The sequence below is a fragment of the Marmota marmota genome, unplaced genomic scaffold, assembly GCF_001458135.2.
Source record: "Marmota marmota marmota unplaced genomic scaffold, marMar, whole genome shotgun sequence".
NCBI lineage: Eukaryota > Metazoa > Chordata > Mammalia > Rodentia > Sciuridae > Marmota > Marmota marmota.
In genome coordinates, this window is record NW_026000020.1 from 4,847,010 (window position 1) to 4,869,336 (window position 22,327).

General features: G+C 35.6%; 1 protein-coding gene across 4 annotated transcripts in view; it reads right to left on the minus strand.

Moving 5' to 3' along the window:
• Positions 1 to 22,327, minus strand: part of Eif5b (eukaryotic translation initiation factor 5B) — a 60,612-nt gene that overhangs the window by 36,952 nt on the left and 1,333 nt on the right. For all 4 annotated transcript variants that reach the window (XM_015499682.2, XM_015499683.2, XM_048810267.1 and 1 more), the window contains exons 2-6: positions 6,559 to 6,684; positions 6,373 to 6,457; positions 5,032 to 5,707; positions 3,220 to 3,431; positions 2,697 to 2,847 (exon numbers count right to left, since the gene is read on the minus strand). In XM_015499682.2, coding sequence (XP_015355168.1) covers positions 2,697 to 2,847; positions 3,220 to 3,431; positions 5,032 to 5,707; positions 6,373 to 6,457; positions 6,559 to 6,684 — 1,250 coding nt within the window. The remainder of the gene's footprint in view (positions 1 to 2,696; positions 2,848 to 3,219; positions 3,432 to 5,031; positions 5,708 to 6,372; positions 6,458 to 6,558; positions 6,685 to 22,327) is intronic.

A 22,327-nucleotide genomic window follows, 5' to 3' on the forward strand; every position in this document is an offset into this window, starting at 1 on the left:
TAGTTTATTGCTCTTTTTCTCAACTGGCTGGTGAGCTTCTTGAGAGCCGATGTTTTGTTATGTTTGTTGTTACACAGTCAGAAATATCTGCTGTGTGATTGATGCATATAACTGATGTGGTTGTCTGTGGCAGGGAGGAGAGGGGAAAAGTGCCAGATGACTGTAAGTTTTCTGGCTTGAACAGTAGGGTCACTGGGAGCTCCATTCACTGAGAACAGGAAGTTGGAGGAGAGAGATTTGGGAGAGAGCTTTAGCTCGGGATTGGACGGATGAATTTAAGAAAACAACAACAACAACAAATATCATATGGGAAGGTCTAGCAGCTAATTGGACATATGGACTTGTAAAATTATACGTATTTGGGAGTCCTCGGTCATAGGGTAACCAAACATCCCATTTTGCTTGGGACTTTTCCTGATTCTAGCACTGGAAGTTCTGCATCTTGGGAGACCCCTTGATCCAGAACAAACCAGGAAGTTTGATTACCTAAGAGTGAGCATGTAGGTGGCAACTGAAGCACAGGGGCTCCATTGATGAACTCCTGGTAATCACGCCCCATCTGCCAGGGCCTGTGGCTGCCTGAGAGCAAGGGGCATGATGCATGAGAGCTGCCCAGCCGTAAATACGACTTGAGTAGAAGGTGGAACAGATGAGACACAAAGAAATGGTGGGACAGAGAGGAGGAAAGCAGAATTTTAAACAGTCATAATCATCCTATCATTCCCATTCTTTGCTCAAAATTCTTCAGAGATATTCTCTGTCCAGTAAATTCAAGGCCTACTCTACCCATGCCCCTCCCCTGCCCCACCTCATCACCCACATCTCTTTCCCTCTCTACTCCTGCTGTATTTGCCTTCTTAAGCTTCAAATAGCTTTTACTCACAGGCCTTTGTACATCTTTGTACTCTTCCTTAGTTACCTCTGAGAGTAGTTAAGGAAGAAATTGAAATCAAGTCTTTCCTCTACTCTTCTACCTCCTTTTTTTTTTTTTTTTTTTTTTTTTNGTTTTGAACAACCCACAATAAAAAATTAAAAAATAAAAAAAAATAAAAAAGAATTAAGCACTTATTCTGGATTTCATGTATGAACAGTATTTCAGGAAGTTTTTCTTTAGAATCTAGCTAATTTGATGCAGAAGAAATGACAAAATTAGATTACCAGTCAATAATTCCTAAGGAATACAGGATATAAAATCACCAATTAGGCATTAAAAGTCTTAGGTTAAAAACTCAATGAAGGCCAGGCGCTGTTGCACACACCTGTAATCCCAGCACCTCGGGAGGCTGAGACAGGGAGATTGCAAGTTCAAAGCCAGCCTCAGCAAAGTGAGGCGCTAAGAAACTCAGTGAGACCCTCTCTCTAAATAAAATACAAAATAGGGCTGGGGACATGGCTCAGTGGTCGAGTGCCCCTAAGTTCAATCCCCGGTACCAAAAAAAAAAAAAGTCAATGAGGACTGGGCACAGTGGCACACACCTATAATTCTAATTACTTCAGAGGCTGAGGCATGAGGATTATAAATGTGAGTCCAGCCTCCTTAATTTAGCAAGATCCTGTCTCAAAATAATAAAAAAGGACTGGGAGGGAGCTCAATGATAGTGGGCCTAGGTTCAATCCCCAGTACCAGAGAAAAAAAAGAGTCAATGCCTCAATGCACTAATCAATCTTGGCGTCACTATAAGAGAGACAGCCAGATTACGTGTCCCCTTAACATGAGGCGAGAGAAATACACAGCATCAGTAGGAAGCAACCAAATCACTGGATTTAGGAAATTACAAGAGACAGAGAAGTATATTTGCCAACATCAGACACAATTAGACAAGTCCAGAATATGAGAAATTCTAAAGAATTATCTAGTATTATCCACAAACAAATGGCAAACTGAAATTAGAGGGTAGAATGGAGGTGATGTTAGTGAGACAAATATATCAATCAAATGCAATCTGTAGATCTTATCTGGATCCAGGTGTGAACTATTTGTAAAAAATAAGTGGAAAATATTAAAATATGGAGAGAAAAATCAGATATAAAAAAATTGTTTTGCTAAATGTCACAATACATACTCTATTTATGATAAAATGTATCTATTTATGATAAAATGTATCCATCGTCTGTTAGATACAGAAACTAAAATATCTATGAGTTAAGGGAAAAAAAAGAGGGAGGGGGAAAAAAAAAACCTATCTGGGATTCCCTTTTAAATATTCCAGGACAAAAAAGGAAGCAGAAGGCTATAAAGCAACAATGGAAAATATTGATAATTACTGAAACTTGTTGTCAGGTACTCATTTTATTATATCTCTATTTTTGTTTGGGAGGGTTATTTATAGAAATGCCATCATTTACACATAAATTTTTGACCTAATAAAAAAGCCATCTTAGGCTCAGGTAGTGGCTGAGAGGTGGAACGCTGGCCTAGCATGCGTGAGGCACTGGGTTCTATCCACAGCACCACATAATTATAAAAATAAAGATATTGTGTCCACCTATAATTAAAAAATAGACATTTAAAATAAATAAAGACGCCATCTTCCTAAGGAATGAAAATACATCATGTATTTCTCATGTTTTAACTTTTTCACAATATTTCACAGGAATTTTCCTTCTGATTCAATTCTGTTCTCCTTAACGTTGTAAGAACATAACTGCATGAGAGAAGCTACCAAACTATTCAGCTGATTAAGTGTACAACTTACCCTGAGCTTGTAGAAGTTTAAGGGTAGCTTCGGCTCTGGCTCTGGCTTCTCTCTGGGATTTAGTTAAAAGCTTCCCTTCTTTTTTTAAACGTTCTTTTCTTTCTTTTTCTTTTTGTTTTTTCCTTTCTCTTTTTTCTTGTTCCAATCGCTCCTGTGAAAGAATACATATCAGATAAACATTGTATTAGCTAAAAGAACTGTAAAATTTAAAGTAAATAACTCAATAAACAAAAGTTCTTTAGATAAATGCAAAGTACTACTGTGAGATTCTGAATGAAAATGTTGTACACTATTATCAATTAACATCAGAGGAGCTTACTGTCAATAATACATTAGCAACCTTTGTCTCTACATGAGGAAATCAAAGGTAGGATTTTTTTTTCTTTTCATAACATTATCTATAACAAAACAATAGTATAACTAAATTGCTATACAAATAGCAATCTTAGAAACTGGAGATACTGCATAGAGAGATTTTAAGTAAAACATAACATTGATGTTGCAAACTTCATAAAACATATACCTCTTCTTTACGCTTTGCTTCTAATTCTTCCAGTCGTTTTATGCGTTCCTCCTCTTCCCTCTTCTGTCTTTCTTCTTCTTCTTTAAGCTTAGCCAGAGCTTCTTGCATAGCTTTTACAGTTGCTTTGCTAGGTCCTTTTTTCTTCTCTTTTTCTTCCTTTTCCACCTTCTTTTTCTTTTTATCTTTTTTCTTTTTGTCTCCTTCGTTGTCGTCTACCAAAAAGAACAAAGATAAAATATTATTTTTAAAAAAAATGTTCTTTCCTATAGAGATAATGAACAAATCCTAGCTAGAGTTCAAAGACAATAATGGGCCAAGACTGATGCCATCAGTGGGCTAGATATGTGTGTGATCAAAGCATCCTGAGGGGGCTGGGGATATATAGCTCAGTTGGTAGAGTGCTTGTCTCGCATGCACAAGGCCCTGGATTCAATTCCCAGCACCACAAAATAAATAAATAAGTATACGCGTATGTGTATGTGTGTGTGTGTGTGTGTGTGTGTGTGTGTGTGTGTGTGTGTGTGTGTGTGTGTCCTGAGCACCTGAATATTTAGAACAGCTCAATATAACCTGCAGTTGGTTTGCTGATGTGCCTACAATGCTGGTGTTGGTCTGAGCTATCCTAGTAAATATGAGAAGACAGAAGGATTCTGGTGGCAGCAGCAGGATGGCAATATTGTAACTCAGGTTTCTCTTATACCATGCATGGTACCTGGGCCAAGTGGCTGGCACATGTAAGATGCTTATCTGAAGTTCTAAAGAATAGAATGAAATAAATACCATTTAAGTTCTTTAGCTAGTTTCACTTTTACAAGATGGGGATGATGATAATTATGTCTACTTTAAGGGACTATTAAAAAAGAATGAAATACAAAAATATACATAATTATACTCCAAAAAACCTAATGAGTTTAAAAAGTTCTGAAGCTACTTTCAAGGTGTTTCTCCTCAAAAAAATTCAAGAAATAAAAACTTCAGTGGTTAAAATTTTTTCCACTGCATGTTTTGAAATCTAAAGAAAAACTATTCTAAATTTTAAGAATAAAGTGCTTCTGTGTAAATCATTTGATCTTTAGCTATTTTTTCCTCTAGGTAAGTGAAGGAAATTGAGTAGAATGTTTTTCTTTAACTGGTTCTAGTATTAAAATGTGCTTCGTTATTGTTTACATGATGTTAACTAATTTTAGTATTTTAATTTTACTTTTCTATTTCACAGACCATACTGCTTTTACAGACAGGAAAGGATTTAAAGGTATCTGACACTGAGTTTTCAGAATAAAGTTTTCTTTAGCAATTTAAACAGTCTATTAACAACAAAAAATAGTTTTTACAATGAAATTCTATAAAACCACCCATCTGGGAAAATAAACCATTTGAAAGACATTTTATGCTATATATGTAAATGCATAACAATGAAAATCAAGCAAAAAGTTGTTAGGATTTTTTTGATTGTTTGTTTTTTGACATGCTGGGGTATGAACCCATGATCTCTGCACTCTAGGCAAGTGTTCTATTACTGAGCTACACTTGCAGCCCAACCTGTCTCCCTTAAATATATGCTACGTTGCCCAGGCTGGCCTTGAATTCCAAAGTACAAGCAATCCTCCTGCCTCAGCCTCTAAGTAGCTAGAATTTTGAGTGTAGTAGAAGCTAGCTTCTTAGACGTAATTTTTGAAAGGCTTCTTATTATTTAAAGTTCCTTTATAACCAAGGACAAATAACAAAATAACTCTAGGGCACAGTGATCACAAATTAGGACTGGGTACAAATCAAAACATTTTTGTGCTTTCCCCTACTGCCCATATTACCAACCTTCAGCAGCTATGGGAGTCTCTCCTTTCTCCTCAGAGGTGGGGATAGCTCCAGTGTCAAGAGACACTTTGGATTTTCCAGTGTCCTCTTCAGATTTCTTTTGAAATTCTCTTTGTTTACTCTGATCCTTTTTACCTGTTTCTAACTCTTCTTTTTCTTTCAGCTTCCTCAGTTTTGCTTTTTCTTCATCTCGTTTTTTTCTCTCTCGCTCTTTCTTCTCTGCTTTCTTTTGGGCCACTGTCTTAATCTTGAAGGAGGAGTCATCATCTTCATTCCCGCTCTCTACGTTAGGACCTGGCTTATTTTTTTGATTTTTTTTCTGTCCTTTTCTAGACTGCAAAAATTCATCTGATTCATCGCCACTTTCACCAGAAGAATTTACTCTGGAACGTGCTTTAATTTTTTTACTGTTATCCTCATCCTCCTCTGACCCATTCCATTTTTTATTTGATTTTTGAGCTTTCCCTTTAGCTTTTTTAGAAAGTTTATTACAGTCATCATCATCATCACTCCCAGAGTTCATTTCCACTTTTGGTTTTGCAGTCCTTTTTGATTTTGAATCTTTATCCTCTGATTCTTCACTATCATTATCATCAAAACTGTGTTTTTTGCCCTTCTGTCCTTTCTTCTTTTTATCTTGTTTTGAGGCAGATTCTTCTTCATTGTTTTCTGTTGGCTAAAAATTCCCATTGTTAGAAACATTAACATAATCATTTTCATTTTTTAAAAGTAACTGAGACCCCTCAGTCATATGCTTCACTAAGTACACATTTCTTAAAATTCTCTCAAAATAATTTCAAAATAAAGTTTCTTATTGTTTGTTTTCGACAAAACAACAAAAAAGCTAAACAAAGCACCAGAGGCTTGACTAGTCCTGAGATCTCTCACTATACACACATTTTAAAATCTAGGTGCTCTGAAACAAGCACTAATCACCAGCCTACATTGATTAAATGGCATAGAAAACCTAAGGGAAAAACTTAAAAAAGAAAATTATGTATAGGTTTCCCATTATTTGAGGCTTAAATAAATTCAAAGGATAAAAAGAAAATATAGAAAATTAAAGGTGGAGATGGAAGATGACATCCTATGTCCAAAAACATACCAATTTTATTAGTAGGCAACATTCAACAAATACCTTTAGATTCACAAGTAACACATTTTTGTATCTGTGAAAGGTTTTAAAGTACATTATTCTTTCCTAAAATTTGTTTTCTCCCTTTGCATCAGATTTTATAAACTAATATATCTACATTTATACATTTCCAAATGCAGCTCCCAAAAACAGCACTGGAAGAACTAATGGAACATGAAACACAAATGGGTAAAATAATGTTTCACCTTCACAGCAGCAGTTTCTCTGTCAGCTTTGATGCCTTGAGCTTCCAAAGACAATTCTTCCAGTTCCTTCAGAATATCATCTTCACTAGAAAAAGAATACAACACATTTTTGAAGCATTTGAATAGTTTATTAAGTGAATCCAGTACCAAAACCAACAAAAATCAAATGTATTCAAATATACTTACTCAAAGTCCTGCTTCTTTTTCTCTTTTTTCTTTTTCCCCTTTGACTTTTGAGGTTCCTGCTCCTTGGCAGCACCAGCTCCTTCTATTTCTGCAGCCAAGGCATCAAGATCAATGTCATCCTTGGCACTTAAATGAAAACAAAGAAGACCTAAATATTACTCAGGAGCAAATAATCTATCAGAGTCACACAAAAAATTTTATTATTTGAACTTCTTTCATGCACTGGCAGCAAAATGAGAAAATACTCAACAAGTTCTTTTCATGACAACACGAGTATCACGAGTACTTATCAGCCTCCTTGCATCCACCACTTCAATAAAGTGGCTGGGTTATATGGAACTCAGAAAGAGTTATAAGAGCTCAAAAATAAAAATCTAAGTAATCAGGCACAGTAGTGCACAGTTGTAATCCCAGGGACTCAGGAGGTTAAGGTAGGAGTATTACAAGTTTGAGACCAGATCTGGCAACTTAGCAAGACCCTGTGTCAAAATAAAAAAGGGCTGGGGGTATAGCACAGTGGTAGAGTATACCTTGGGTTCAATCTCCACTACCACAAAAAAATAAATAAGTCAATCCCCACTACCACAAAAATAAATAAATAAAAATCTAAGTAATAATAATAATAATAAAACTTCCACAGATACTAAAGTTTTGTTTGTCTAAATGGAGAAATTTATAAAACAGAAAACTTTAAGGATACCATAGGTACAATCTTGACTATCATCAACATCTAAATACCTGGACTTTGTACATTTTTATTTAGGATAGCAGAAACTACAGAGCTGGAAGAAACTTCAAATATCATCTAGTCTATTGTCTCATTTTACCAACAGAAATACTAAAAAATTTAATGCCTTGAGGAAAATGACTACACTTTTAAATCTACACTGAATTAGCAATGATTCACAAAATAAAATCCAAAATCCAGATCCAAACACGTTCTGAATCTTTCACATTCCTGGTTTCATTTCTAGCACCATTCCTGAATATCCTCACCTACTAATATTTCTTGGGGTATCCAAACTACATTCCAGTTAAAACCTAAAGAAAACCAAGGAAGTCAGTTTGAGATATTCAAGCAGAAAAGGTAGAAAAATTCTAAAGAATGACACAATAAGAAAACAAAGAACTCATGAAATAGATGAATGTCTTGCATGAAGATGCTTTATTCTGATAAAGATAAGTTCCTAAAGAGAAATATGTATCTTCAAACTATGTAAGATTATATAACAAGACATGGAAGATAAAAGATTCAGCTTCAAGGAGCTCAGTAGGGGAGGCAGACAGTAGTAGTAACCCAGGAATTATGAAATACTAAGTACCATGAAATAAAGAAATCTGATGCTTTCATAAACAGCCCAAAATTAAATATGTTCCCTATAAATTATCCTATAATTTAGATAGTTTGACACTGAACTGGTGGTCACATCCTACAGCACCAAATCCAGAATGGGAAAAGTCAGAGGTTTCTTGACACATAAGCTTGGAGTATACAAGAAGAGAACAAGCAAAGGGAATGCACATATCAGGCAAACAAAGTATAAAAACCTAAAACAACAAAGAGCACTGTGCCTCCTAAAGGCTTTCAAAAGGGTCTCTGAACGACTTGACAAGTTTTTTGTTATGCATTTCTTGACACCCTCCTCCCAAGAAACAAGCCAACCAGAAACTCAGGTTGGGAGGTAGGCAGTGTATTTTCAGCAATATTTCCAATAACTGTGGTCCAGATTTGAACACTGTCATACTTTTTTAGGTAGATGAATTAACTAAGACACAGAGAATTTGCCCAGAATCATAAAAAATAGACCTGGGATTTGAACTCAGAAAGTCTGATTCCCATCAATGACAGCCTTGATGAGTACAGAAAGCAGGAAAATCAGCTTCTATAGTAACTGTGATGAAAAACAATGAGTACCTGACTTGCCACCAGTGGCAGTTAAGGATGTTAGAGTCAGTGAGCTCAGTATCAGTGTTGCTCAAATCAGCAACACTTAGGACTAAATGTATATAGAAAGGTGTAAGGAAAAAAATCAAGGCATCAGGTAACAGCGACCTAAGTCCAGCTCTGTATCTCCCAGGAGTATCTCCAAAGGAATCTCTGTCAGTATTTGATACTATCTAGCAGGTTCTGAGAATTGGATAAGAGGGGATATTGGAGTTTGACACCTCACTTCCAAAAATTTGCCAGCCCTCACTCAAACTACGTTCACCTCAACAAAATAACTTGAAGAATCTTCTTTTGTGGACTATATTTCTAGAGTATTCATCAACAAACATCTCTAGAATAATACAATATAGGGTTACATTTGTATGCTCCTAAGTTTGAAAGGCAGAATTCTTCTAATAAAAAATTAAGTTTTTTGAGTGTTTACCATCTATCAGGAATTATGCTGACCAACTGGTAAACATACTATAGTCACTTAATACATGTTAATAATTGAGATTTAGCTTAAAATGATAAAATTGTTTGTAAAAGGCCACAAAGTAACAAATACAAGATTACTCTAAAATTTATACAGAAAGGCAAAGGAACCAAAATAGCTAATAACAATTTGGGGGTGGCAGAGGATGAAATGAGAGAAATTACTTTACTAGATTTCAAACCTGACAAACAGCACACTTCAACCAAATAACCAAAGCAACACATCAGGAACTCAAGCCCAATTCTGATTATACTCCCTTCTCTAGAAAATGGGAAATAATCTAATTTCTGAATTATTTGCTCAAAATTTCAGTTACAAAACTAAGCAAATATAATATGATGTACTCTAATAGCTTCTGAAGTAGCTTCTGAAATATTCTTTCAGTGAGCACCAACTTTCTATGGTTACATGACAAAGCAAAAGACTTAGTCAACTGAAGAACAAAGTTGGAAAACTCATTACCCAATACTAAGACATACAATAAAGCTATTACCAAGACACAGTGGTAATAGCTTTACTGTATTACCAAGTCACAGTGGTGAGAGAGAACATACATGGGCCAATGGTATGAAAAGCCCAAAAACAGACCCACACTAATGGTATCTGATCTGTGACAAAGGAGAAAATTAAATAGGAAAAAATAGCCCTTTTGCCATATGGTGCTTGTACTGGTTGTCCATGTGCCAAAAACCACCAGCACCATGAACAAGAAAAACTCCACAAAATTTGTTTGTTGATCTTGCATTCGGCAATGAGGTTTTAAATGAAACACAAAAAGCAAAAATCATGAAAGATAAAAAGAATAACTTAAACTCATTAAAATTAAAAAATGTCTGCTCTGAGAAGGATACTGGTAAGAAAATGAAAAGACTAACCACAGACTGGGAGAAACACATGCAAAATACTATGCTTACATGTACTAAGACTTGTACATACTAAGAATTATATCCAAAATATACAAAAGAACTCTTAAAACTCAACAAGAAGAACCCAATTAAAATATGGGTAAAAGAACCTTGCAAAAATGATACATATATGACAAAAGAAAAAAGTGAATGAAAAAAAGTTCCATATCATCTGTCATTAGGGAAGTGCAAATTAAATCAAGGAACCAGCATTTCTTACCTATTGAAGTGGCTAAAATCCAAGAAACTGACAATACCAACTGCTGGTAAGAATGCAAAAGTAGCTGATTACAGGATACAGACAAGGTAAGACTGAAATATCTTGTAGTGTCAGAAAGTAAGGAAGTAATTAAACAAAACCAAGAAAAGTCATGCGCCCACATACTTGTGTACACACATACACACGATGTTGAGAATATGACAAAGGGATATATAAACCGAGCTTCCAAGACAAAGGAAGCAATTGATTAATTAATTTGTTAGTTAATTAACTAGAGCAACAAATTAAATAATGTAGTACTAAATTGTAGTCAAAAATAGTATCTACAATTACAAAATAATATCCAAAAGTTCATATTGATAAATGGCTGAATAAATTAGGAAGAGACAATCTGTGCGGAGGCTAAATAAATTATGCAGAACTCCAACCTTAAAGAGGTACAATATAATTTCACACTCCTAAATTCTGAACTATGCACCATGACTTCCTACCAAAGAGTACAAAATGGAAAGAGAAATTTTACAGTGGAGAAACCTGACAAACAGCACATTTCAACCAAATAACCAACATCAATATCAATAACAGGTTGAAATCTGAGTAACTATCACACACAAGATGAGTCTGAGAAATGACTACTCTAAATGTAACGTTATACCCTATATGGGAATCCTTGAACAGATATAGGACAGTAAGTTAAAAAATAAAGAAATCTATATAAAGTATTCATTTCAGTTAATATATAATTTTCCTTAGTTGTAACAAGTATACCAAGCTAATATGTTAATAGACAAGGAAAGTGGATATGAGGTATACGGGACTCAGTACTATTGCCACAACTTTTCTGTAATTCTAAAAATGAGTACTTTTTAAAAAGTGAAGGGGGGGGAACCCATCACTTATATTCAATCCTAAGAAAATAAAATATTCAACTTTAACAAAATATGTACAGGACGTATATGTTGAAACTTACAAAATACTGGAGTAAGAAATCTAAAAAGATAGAAACAAATGAAAAGATAACAGTCCTCCCCCATGACATGCAGGTTTAATAAAAACCCCAGCAAGATATTTAGGATGTAACAAATACAAGATTACTCTAAAATTTATACAGAAAGGCAAAGAAACCAAAATAGCTAATAACAATTTGGGAGTGGCAGAGGATGAATGAGAGAAATTACTTTACCAGATTTCAAGGCTATATATATAACTATAATAGCAAACTGTGGTACTGGTACAGGGATAGATACAAATCTACAGAAAAGAGAAACCAAAATTAGCCCCAGAAAAGTATGGCCAACTGTTTGGTTTTGTTGTTTTTTTTTTTTAAGTTGTAGAAGGACACAATACCTTTTCTAAATTTATCTTTCTGTGCTCCTGATGATCAAACCCAGGGCCTCACATATGCAAGACAAGCACTCTACTACTGAGTCACAACCCCAGTCTCCCAACTGATATTTTATGGGTACAAAATACAAAAGAAGTTAAATGTAAAAAGAATAACCATTCCAAAGAGCATGCTGGTACAAACTGCACCTCTCCTACAATTAAAAAAAAAAAAAAAAAAAAAATCTCAATCTCAATTCTCACACCAGAGTGAAAATTTAAGTGAAAAGCATAAAAACATAAAACTTTTAGGAAAGATACGAAATGTTTAGGATCTAGAAATAGGCAAGAGTTAAGACTTGAAATTAAAAGCACAATTAAAAAAAGATCCCTATCAAAATTAAAAACTCTTGCTGTTGGAAAGATCATACAAAGGGAATGAAAAAACAAGCTTCAGAGTAGGAAAAATATTTAAAGACCACCTCTTTGAAAAAGGACTAATATCTAGAATGTATTTTTAAAACTTTCAAAACTCGACAGTAACAATTCAAACAACCTAACAGAAAATGGACAAAAGGCAAGAAAAGGCATTCCACTGAAGAGGATATATAGATGCCAAACAAAAGACATCATTAGCCATTTGGGAAATGCAAATCAAAACCACAGTGGAATAACACTACACAATCAGATACCACCCTTCCAAACAGAGGTAATAATCAGTGCTGGTAAGGATGTAGAGGAACTGGATTACTTATATATTACTGCTAGAAATGTAAAAAGAAATTGCCACTCTGGAATAATCCATCCACTTTTTATAAAACTAAAAATGTACTAAACATACAACCCAGCAACTGCAGTCTTTCACATTTATCCCTAAGTAACAAAAATTTATGTTTACAGAGATACTCGTAGAAAAACTTTTGTGGCAGTTTAATATACAACAGTCAAAAAAAACAGAATACAACCCAGGTGTCCCACAAAAGGCAAACGGCTGAATAAGCTGTGGTTCATTCCCATTCTGGGAATATTATTCAGCAATAAAATGGAATTATAAACTATGGATATATGCAAGAATTTGACTGGAAATCAAGAGAATTAGGCTGCATAGGAAAATCCCAAAAGGTTACACACATACAGAATTCCATTTATATGACACTTTTGAAAGTACAAAACTTTACAAATGTAGGACAGATATGCAGTTACCACGGGTTAAGGACAGGCAGGGGAAGGATATGCAGCAGGGAGATGAGTGTGGTAACCAATGAACAACATAACAGATCCTTGCTGTGATGTTCTGCATCTAGACTATGGCAATACAGTTCTATACATGTGATGATAATGTATAGAATACAAACACACACACACACACACACACACACACACACTATAAATGAAACCAAGCAAATCTAAAGGTAACCAGTGGATTTCATTAATGTTGATGTCTGGGTTATGATACTCTAGTCCAATTTTGCAAGATGTTACCACTGGGGGAAACCATTATTAAAATTGCATGCAACTCCCAATGATCTCCAAATAAAAGATGATTTTTTTTAAAAAAGACACTGCTAACAAAATGAAAAGGCATGCTGCAGACCAAAGAAAACATATACAACACATGTATGTTATGATGAATTTGTTTTTAATATATAAAGAACTCCTAGAAACCTATATCAAAAAATAACACATACTTAAACACTTAACCAATGAGATGCAAGAATGGCAAATAAACATGTAATAATAAGATGATCAGTGCAACTAGTTAATAAGAAAATACAAATTGAAACCACAATGAGATGTCATATGCAGACACAAGAATGACTAAAATTAAAGACTGATAATACCAAGTGCTCAGATAGGATGTGGAACAACTGAAACTCTTGCACATCCCCGGAAGGAATGCAAAAAGGTACAGCCACTTTGGAAGATACCACTTCTTAAAGTTAAACATACATTTATCATATGACCCAGCAATCCCACTCCTAGGCATTTACCTAAGAGAAAAATGTGTCCACACACAGACTTGTACTCAAATGTTCACTATATTCATACACAAAAAAGATGGAAACAACCAAAATATTCATCTACCAGATAATTTATAAACAAATTACTATATATTTGCACAATGGAATACTACACAATGATAAAAGAACTAATACTACCTGCATTAAAGCAGGTGAATCTGAACGGCATCATACTAAGCCAAAGACTACATACTCTATCATCTACGTATATGAATTTCTAGAAAAGGCAAACCTAGCAAAAAACAAACAGAAAGTCCCAAAACTATAGTAACTACTGGCTAAAAGCCCTGCTGTATAGAGAGGATCACTTACATAGTCATGAGACAACACTTGGGATAATGGAAATAGTCTATTCATCATGATTAGGGTAAAAGATACACACTTAGAAGTTTATGAACTTTGTCAATCATACTTCAAAAATTGTTTCATTTGAATTTCCAGTAGTACTATAAAAATGGTTAAGAAACAAATACAGAAAGTATTTTAAGAGTTTACTAAAAACAGTTAAGATTAAAATTCTGTAGGTCTAATGTAAGTTATGGAAATAATAAATCTTTACTCTTTTCTGGTAATTTAGTAAACCATGTGTTAAAATAATGTTACTACAAAGGAAACTTTTTAAAAACATGATATCCATTAATTATGTGCAGGCATATATTCAACTTTGGTGTTTGGCTTTTGGAAAAATTAAATAAAAATCATATGTAAAAATAAAAAAAAAATGGAATGGGGTGTAGCTCACTAGTACAGTGAGTGTTTTTTCTAAACAGTGTTTGAGGTCCCTGGGTTCAATCCTCAACACCAAAAAAGTAAAACAATAACAGCAATAATTTTGAGAACAATATAGCATAAAGTCTTTTAAAGATACATGGAATTCCAAATAGAAAATTTCATTAAATGATGGGCATTTTCTATTGAAAAACCATCTAATGAATGTGAATTTAGTCTTGAAACATAAAAAATTCAACTCCTTTCCAAATTATTGCACAATTCAAAACCCCTAAATTTCTAAGACTCTCTTTTTTTTTTTTTTTTTGGCGGTGGGGGGTGGGTACCAGTGATTGAACTCAGGGACACTTGACTACTGAGCAAATCCCTAACCTTATTTTGTATTTTATTTATAGACAGGTTCTCACTGAGTTGCTTAGCCCCTCGATTGCTAAGGCTAGCTTTAAACTCTAAATCCTCGTGCCTTAGATCCCAAACTGCTAGGATTACTAAAAACAGTTAATATTAAAATTATGAAGGTCAAATATAAATCATCATTTATATCTTCCATATCAGTAGAAGATGGAAACAACTCAAATATTCACCTACCAGATAATTTATAAACAAATTACTATATATCTGCATAATAGACTACTACACAGTGGTAAAAAGAACTAATGCTAAGTGCACTAAATGATAAGTCATCATTTATCATGCGCTACCACACCCAGCTCTAAGACTCTTACCAGCTTCTCTAGTGCCTCTTAACCAGCTGTAGAGATTTTATTTATTTTTAATATTTTTTAGTTGTAAATGATCTTTTATTTTATTATTTATATGTGGTGCTGAGGATCAAACGCAGGGCCTCACACATGCCAGGCAAGTGCTTGACCACTGAGCCACAACTCCAGCCCCTCCGCTGTAGAGATTTTAAAACCTGACTCAAATGTCTATGACACTGAGACTTGAGGGTCTCTGTCTACTCCCCTTTAATGTGGGGACTATGTGATTGCTTGATCAATAGATAGGTCATGTTCCAGTTTCTGGGCCTATGCCTTAAACCAGCAGCTATACTGTCTCTTGGGATGCTCACTGCCAACCTACTGTCCAGGCCACAGGGAAAGGTCAAATACAGGCTCCAGCAGACAGCTTCAGCAGAGGTACCAATGATCAGAAGTGAAGAACAGAGTGAGGAAACCCTTAAGATGATCCCATTACAATCACCACCTGACTGTGATCAAAGAGACCCCAAGCAAGATCTACCTAATTAAGCTCAGTCAACATCGAGAGCCATGAAAAGAAAGTGATTTTTATTGTTTTAAGCCATTAAGATTGAGATGACTTGTTATGACACAATAATTTTAATTTAATTCCCAGTTCCATAAAGGAGGGGCCTCAAAATCAAGTTTTAAAAAAGGTATCAGAAAAATTAATTGAGCTTTTGCTAATACAGGAATGCTCAACTCAAAATCCATATGGATGCAGTGGCATGCACCTACAGTCCCAGCTACTCAGGAGGGTAAGACAGGAGGACTGCTGGAGCCCTAGTCTGGGTAACATGGTGAGAATCCTTCAAAAAGAAAAGAAAAAAATTCCATTACAGGGGACATTACATTCTAGTGGAAATGGTTACTAGGTCCTGCTATTCAAAGTATAGTTTCAGAAGAAGCAGTTTAGGTGTAGACTTGTAAAAAAGGCATCATCTCAGCCTCCATCCCAGCATCTCAGCCTCCATCCCTACTAACTCAAAATGTCCATTTACAAGATCTCCAGATAAACATAAAAAAGTTTGAGTTGCAACTGATTTAGATTCAACATAGCAATATCATTTCTCACATTAATGTAGCAAGTTTAAACTTCACAAAATTTTATATTTGCTACTATCTAAGAATATTTTGAGCCAGGTGCAGTGGCATATACCTGTAGTCCCAGCTACTTGGGAGGCTGAAGTGGGAGGATCACTTGTGCCTTGAGTTCTAGACTCATTTGAGCAAACCAGTGAAATCCCCATCTTAAAAAAATTTTTTTGGACTTTACAATTGCATAAGATATATACCTAGTATGTTTATAAATATAGATTATGAAAAAATAAAGGTCATATACTGATGAAAATTTAGGTCAACATTCTCAATAAATACTTGAAGGATACAACTTATATCCTGCAATAACTAATCACAAAATAAACACTAACTTCAACTCATAATCTGTGTATTACACAGAAGTGAATCTGGTCCCTGATCTGTTTAAAAGATGAGTTCAACCTAACTTACTTTGTATAATGCCTAGCATAACCAAATAAATATTAATAAAGATTTCATATAAATAACTACTCTCATGAGAGGGTAATTTTGAATAACCAACTTGCTGAACACCACCATCATTGGAAATGGTATACTTGTACAGAATTATTGACAATAGAGTAGCAACTGAAGTTCTTAGTCACCCCTTGCTACTCAAAGAGACCTAGAAACACAAATCATACTCCTGCTTCTTCCAATTTAACATGCTGTCCTGATATCAAATTTAATTAAAAAATTAAAATAATAAAGATGCCAAGTGTCCCAAATAACCAAATAAAACTTAGTGGACTCCTAAATAAAACCAATTAAAAACATTTTAATAGAATACGGTTAAGTTCACCTATTACATTAAGAACAAGAAAATCCTAAGTCAGAAAACATCCAGAGCGTTAACATGCCCATAGATATCTTAAATTGTCTTTACTTGTGACTCTAGAACATTCTAAGCACTTGTAAGACACAACATTAATGATGGCCAAACAGCTTGGAAAATACCTCACAATTGCCTAGATCTTGTTTAGAAATCCCTAAATAGCAATTCTCAAATTAGTACCCCAAATCTGGTTCAGAAATCTAAAACTAACTTGGGAGATCAAAATTATTTGCAAAATAATAATTTTTGAAGGGCACTGGTCTTTTTTATTCTCATATTCTCACAACAGTACAATGGAGTGTTTCTGCAAATGCCACGTATATGTAATATATTACAGATCAAATGCACAAACAGAATCTAGTGATCTTCTTTTTAAACCGGACAGTAAATAGATTTGCAAAAATGTTTAACAATGTCACTCTTTTCAGGACTTTGTTGAAAATTAGATTTGGTATTAATTATATTAATATGTAATGTATTTTAATTTTTAAATAGGTATATTAAAAACTTCACTTTTAATATGCAGTGTGATAAGGATTCAAGAGATAACCACATGAACAAAAGCCCTTCCATTCCTTAGTCATTTAAGAATTAAGGGCCAAAAAGTTAGGAAACTATTATTCTAACTTAACCACTGAGATAGTTCCTTGTAAAACAATGCTCTGTCCAACAGAGATCAACTGCAAAGACTGCAATAAGTTGACAAGGATAAAGCACTGCTAAAGGGCAAGTAACATTAAAAGTGGCTGAATCAGCTTCACACAGAGATCCCCAGCATGGAAGGCTGGAGAGCTTACTACCAAACAAATGGGTAAGCTGCTTTCTTCTTCATTTATGCAAAGTTAAGACTTTTTCCCTATTAAATTTTCTGAAGTTGTAACAGATAAAAACTAAACCAAGTGAATTTTCAGATTATGCATTTTTAACCTTAAAAAGGTCCAAAGATATACAATATAAGTCTTTCAAGTTAATTCAAATATTGGCAAGTGAGAAATGAATACCTTTTTTTAATCTAGACTATCTAAAATACAGGTTGAATATCCTTTATCCAAAATGCTTGGGACCAAAAGTGGTTTTGGATTTCAGATTTTTCTAGGTTTTGGAATATTTGCATATATATAATGAGACATCTTAGGGATGGGACTCAAGTTTAAACACAAAATTAATTTGTTTCATGAGTATACCTTGTACACGAGGCATGAAGGAATATTTTGTACAATATTTTTGGTGCACCTGCGTATTAATGAAGTCAGGAATGGAATCTGCCACTGTGGAACCACATTTGTGCTTAGTTTCAGATTGAGTACTTAGATTTCAGATTTTTCAGATTAGGAACCTTCAACTTGTACTTTCAATTTCCAGAGATCATTCCCTCTCCAGAAATATTTATTAGTGCCTTCTATAGACCCATTTCCTTTCAGAACATGAGTTCCTTAAGCATATCACCTTGTTTTCTATCACAGGGTCCCTGCTACACTGATCATACCTAACTAGCATAAAATGTCTGATACTAAGGCAATTATTTAAAGGTTAGGCAGCTGTCTCAGATAAGGAGAACTCCCACTACAATGGAATTCATAAGTAGTTACAAGAGTATCATTTGTAGTGTAAACAACCACAGCAACAAATAATCTGATGCTTAAACTACACAGAACTTAACTCAATCCCAAAAGATTCTCTAGGACCTGAGTGACAAGGTAACTGAGTATGGGATAAATGAAATAATTATCTTCCTCCCCTCTATTTTTAGGAGGGGAGTACATCTGGGAGACTTGGTGGGGGAAAAGTTATATCAATCTCATTAATTAAGGTAACATGCCAGATGCCTTATATTCTGAAAAATCTACCACACTTACTACCAACTTTAAATAGAAAATTAAAAAAAAAAAAGACCAGAATGAAGAATTGGTGAATAGGAAAAACTAGATAATACAAATCTTTTTTTCTCTGCACACATCATTTAGAGACCACCCAATATACTGTGTAAAAGGAAATAGTAGGACATCACTAGCGCATACAAATCTCCATAAGGTCTTCTCATGCAAACTGATGACTAAGAAGGATATGAGAATAAATGGAAATACTGCCTTATATTGTTTCATCTGTGCATACTGATTCCTATCCTTTGTCTCATCAAAAGCTTCCCTAGTCCAGCCAGGGCGTAGTGAAGCACGCCTATAATCCCAGCAGCTCAAGAGGCTGAGGCAAGAGGATCCCAAGGAGTTCAAAGCCAGCCTCAGCAAGGGCAAGGCACTTAGCAACTCTGTGAGACACTGTCTCTAAATAAAATACAAAATAGGGGTGGGAATGTGGCTCAGTGGTTGAGTGCCCGAGTTCAATCCTGGGTCCAAAAAAACAAAAAACAAAAAAATGCTTCCCTAGTCAACTGAAAAAGGGCAAGAAAACTTGCCAAACACCCTATCAGGAATCTCATTCCCAAAATTACACAAGATAAACTAGAATTCTAGAACTTTTTTTTTTTTTTTTTGGCACCAGGGATTAAACCCAGAGGTGCTTAACCATAAAGCCACATTCCCAGCACTATTTATTTTTACACAAGGTCTCACTAAGTTGTTTAGGGCCTCACTAAATCACTGAGGCTGGCTTTGGACTTGCTGATCATCCTGCCTCAGCCTCCCAAGCTGCTGGACTACAGAGGCACGCACTACTGTGCCCAATTAGATCTTGGTCTTTAAACAGAGTTCTTGAATTCAAAAAATACTATAAATATCTCAGTCACTGATAAACATATGCTAAACAAATAAAATTAGATAAATCTGGGGTCCCAGCTCAGTGGTAGAACACTTGCCTAGCATGTGTGAGAACTTGTATTTAATTGGAAATTAACACTGAGCAACTAAGAAGTTAAAAATAGTCACTAAACAGAGTTAAGAACACTCAAGAATTTATGAAAAGTGGCTTCACGCCTTCCCTACTATGACAACTAATAAGCAGCTGCTTATTTTTGTACCCAGTTCCACCTGTCTAGAAATGTGTTTGGTTTAGGACAGCCCGGGAGAGGCGGGGAGGTAGAATACAGTAAAATATTTAAACTGGGGATCTTCATACAAGTTTGATCAGATATATCTCATATCTCAAAAAGAATAGTAACCTAAAATGGTATTTTCTCCTCCCAGACCTTCTACCTAGTCTGCATTCCTTTCCCTTTTATGAATATTCAAAATATTCTTGAAGGCAATGGCACACACCTGTAATCCTAGCTGCTCAGGAGGCTGAGGTAGGAGGATCACAAGTTCAAGGCCAGCCTTGGGAACTTAGTGAGACCCTGTTTCAAAATAAAGAATTATAGGGCTAGGATTGTGGCTCAGTGGTAGAGTCTCCTTCTCTCCTGTGTGAGGCACTGGGTTCGATCCTCAGCACCACATAAAAATAAATAATTAAAGGTAGTGTTCCATCTACAATTTAAAAAAAAATAAAAAGTAAAGAATTTAAAAAGAGGCGAGGGATATAGGTCAGTAGTAAGTACCCTGCCCCTGGGTTCAATCCCCAGCATCACAAGAAAAACAAAACAAAATATCCTCAAAAAAAAAAAACGTACCGTTGGAATATACAAAGGGAAAGGACAAACTCCCAAAGTTGTAGAACTCACCTTCCTCCCACTCTTTAATATCTCATGTACAATACCAAAGTAAAAAACCAAGCCATTCTGGTCAAAAGGGTCCTTCCACAAAACCTCAGGATTTCTTAGGACAATTTGAAAGATACTCAAGCCCAAGAGTTCATGAAACAATAAAATAAACACACAAACTCCCATTCAGAGGGAATCCAATGCCACTCTTTCTATACTACTAAACCATTTAACAGGCTCTAAAGTGTGTATTCTCAACTTACAACATCCATGAAAATCTTTTATAAATCAAATGAGACATTCACTTTTCCTTTAAAAAAAAACACCACAGACAACAATACATATCTCACCTTCAAAATACATATTTTTCCCATTGCAAAAGAGCCTAGAAAGTAAAACCTGGAAACAGAATAATACAAACATGTATTTTTTTTAATCTAAACCTGTGTACCTGTGTAATCCTGAGCCAAACAATGATTGGAAAAACAATTATTATAAGAAAATCATGGAAATTAGAAAACTGACTGAATATTGTATAATGTTTAAGAAATCATTGTTAACATTCCTTAGGCTTGATGATAGCACTGTTGTTGTAGAGTAGGTAGTTTCTGTGTTGGTCCCCCACACCCCCCAAGGGTTCTTTCAGATACACCTGATGGATTTATAGATCAAAGACCCAAAATCTGCTTTAGATTATCCAACAGGTGGATGAAACAGGATTGATCATGTCCTACTAAACGGCTCAAAACAGGTAACAAACATGTAAGTTTATATTATATTCATTTCTTTACTTTTTGCATATTACTGAAACTTGTTCTCAGCAAGGAAAAAATGTATTGTATACATCAAAAAAAAATGTTAAACATACAGAAATTTTTCTCATTAAACCACCCAGAATTCTACTTATTTCTTCTTATTTATTCATCTTATTCAATTAGTAGTTAAGTTCTATTCTTTGTTGTCTTTTAATTCCACTCATGAGCTGGACAAGTGCTAAGGGAAGAAACAATCCAACTTAAAATAATCTTAACTTCAAGACCCCAACTTGAGTCAGAATGATGAACTAGTACAGGTTTTTGTTTTTAATTTGCCTTACTCTCTCCCTAGTATTTAAACTAATTTGGGAGGATAGTGCACAAAGGTGTTATTCACTCCCAGGAAGCAAACTCTTACTGAAAAGATAAAAAACTCAATCGGATGTGACACACAGAAATGTTCCAAAACATCTTCGGGTAAGTAACTCACAAACACCCTTACACACTCGCACCCCCAAAAGCCTTTTAAGTGATTAGAAAGCGGCGACCCTGGTGATTTGTTTCACCTCCTCCTCCTCCTTTCTTAGGGGAGGTGCTAGAGAGCAAAGAAATGACCAAAAGACAGGCCGGAAGAAGGAAAACGAAAAGCATGGAGTTTGGACCATCAACATTTAAAATAATATGAGAAATGTGTTCGAATTGAATTAGGTCAAGAAGGAGTGAACTGGCAGACCCCTCTCCGTAACTCCAACGTTCCTAAGCGGCTTAAAGAGTAGAAAAAGCTGGCGACACGTACACGGGGTTCGGACTCCCTCCTCCCCAAGTCTTCACAGGTACAAAGGCAGAAAGAGAAACTTCCCGACCCTCGACAAGAGTAGCGCCGGCACCTCAACCCCGCCTGGGCCACGCAGGCCGGACCGCCCCCGGCCCGGGAAAGCTGCCCGATCCCCCCGCGCGCGACCAGAAACCCGCAAACGACCGCCCGGCTCCTCAGGCCGGGAACTTCTCTTTCCAGACCCGGTGAACGGCAGCGGTGGGACCGTGCCTCGGCGGGGAGGACCTGCCTGCCGCCGAGGCCCTCGCGCCCGCCCGGCCCTGGGGTCTTGAACCCGCGCCGCCTCACTCGGCCCAGGCCCAGTGCCCCGCGAGCTC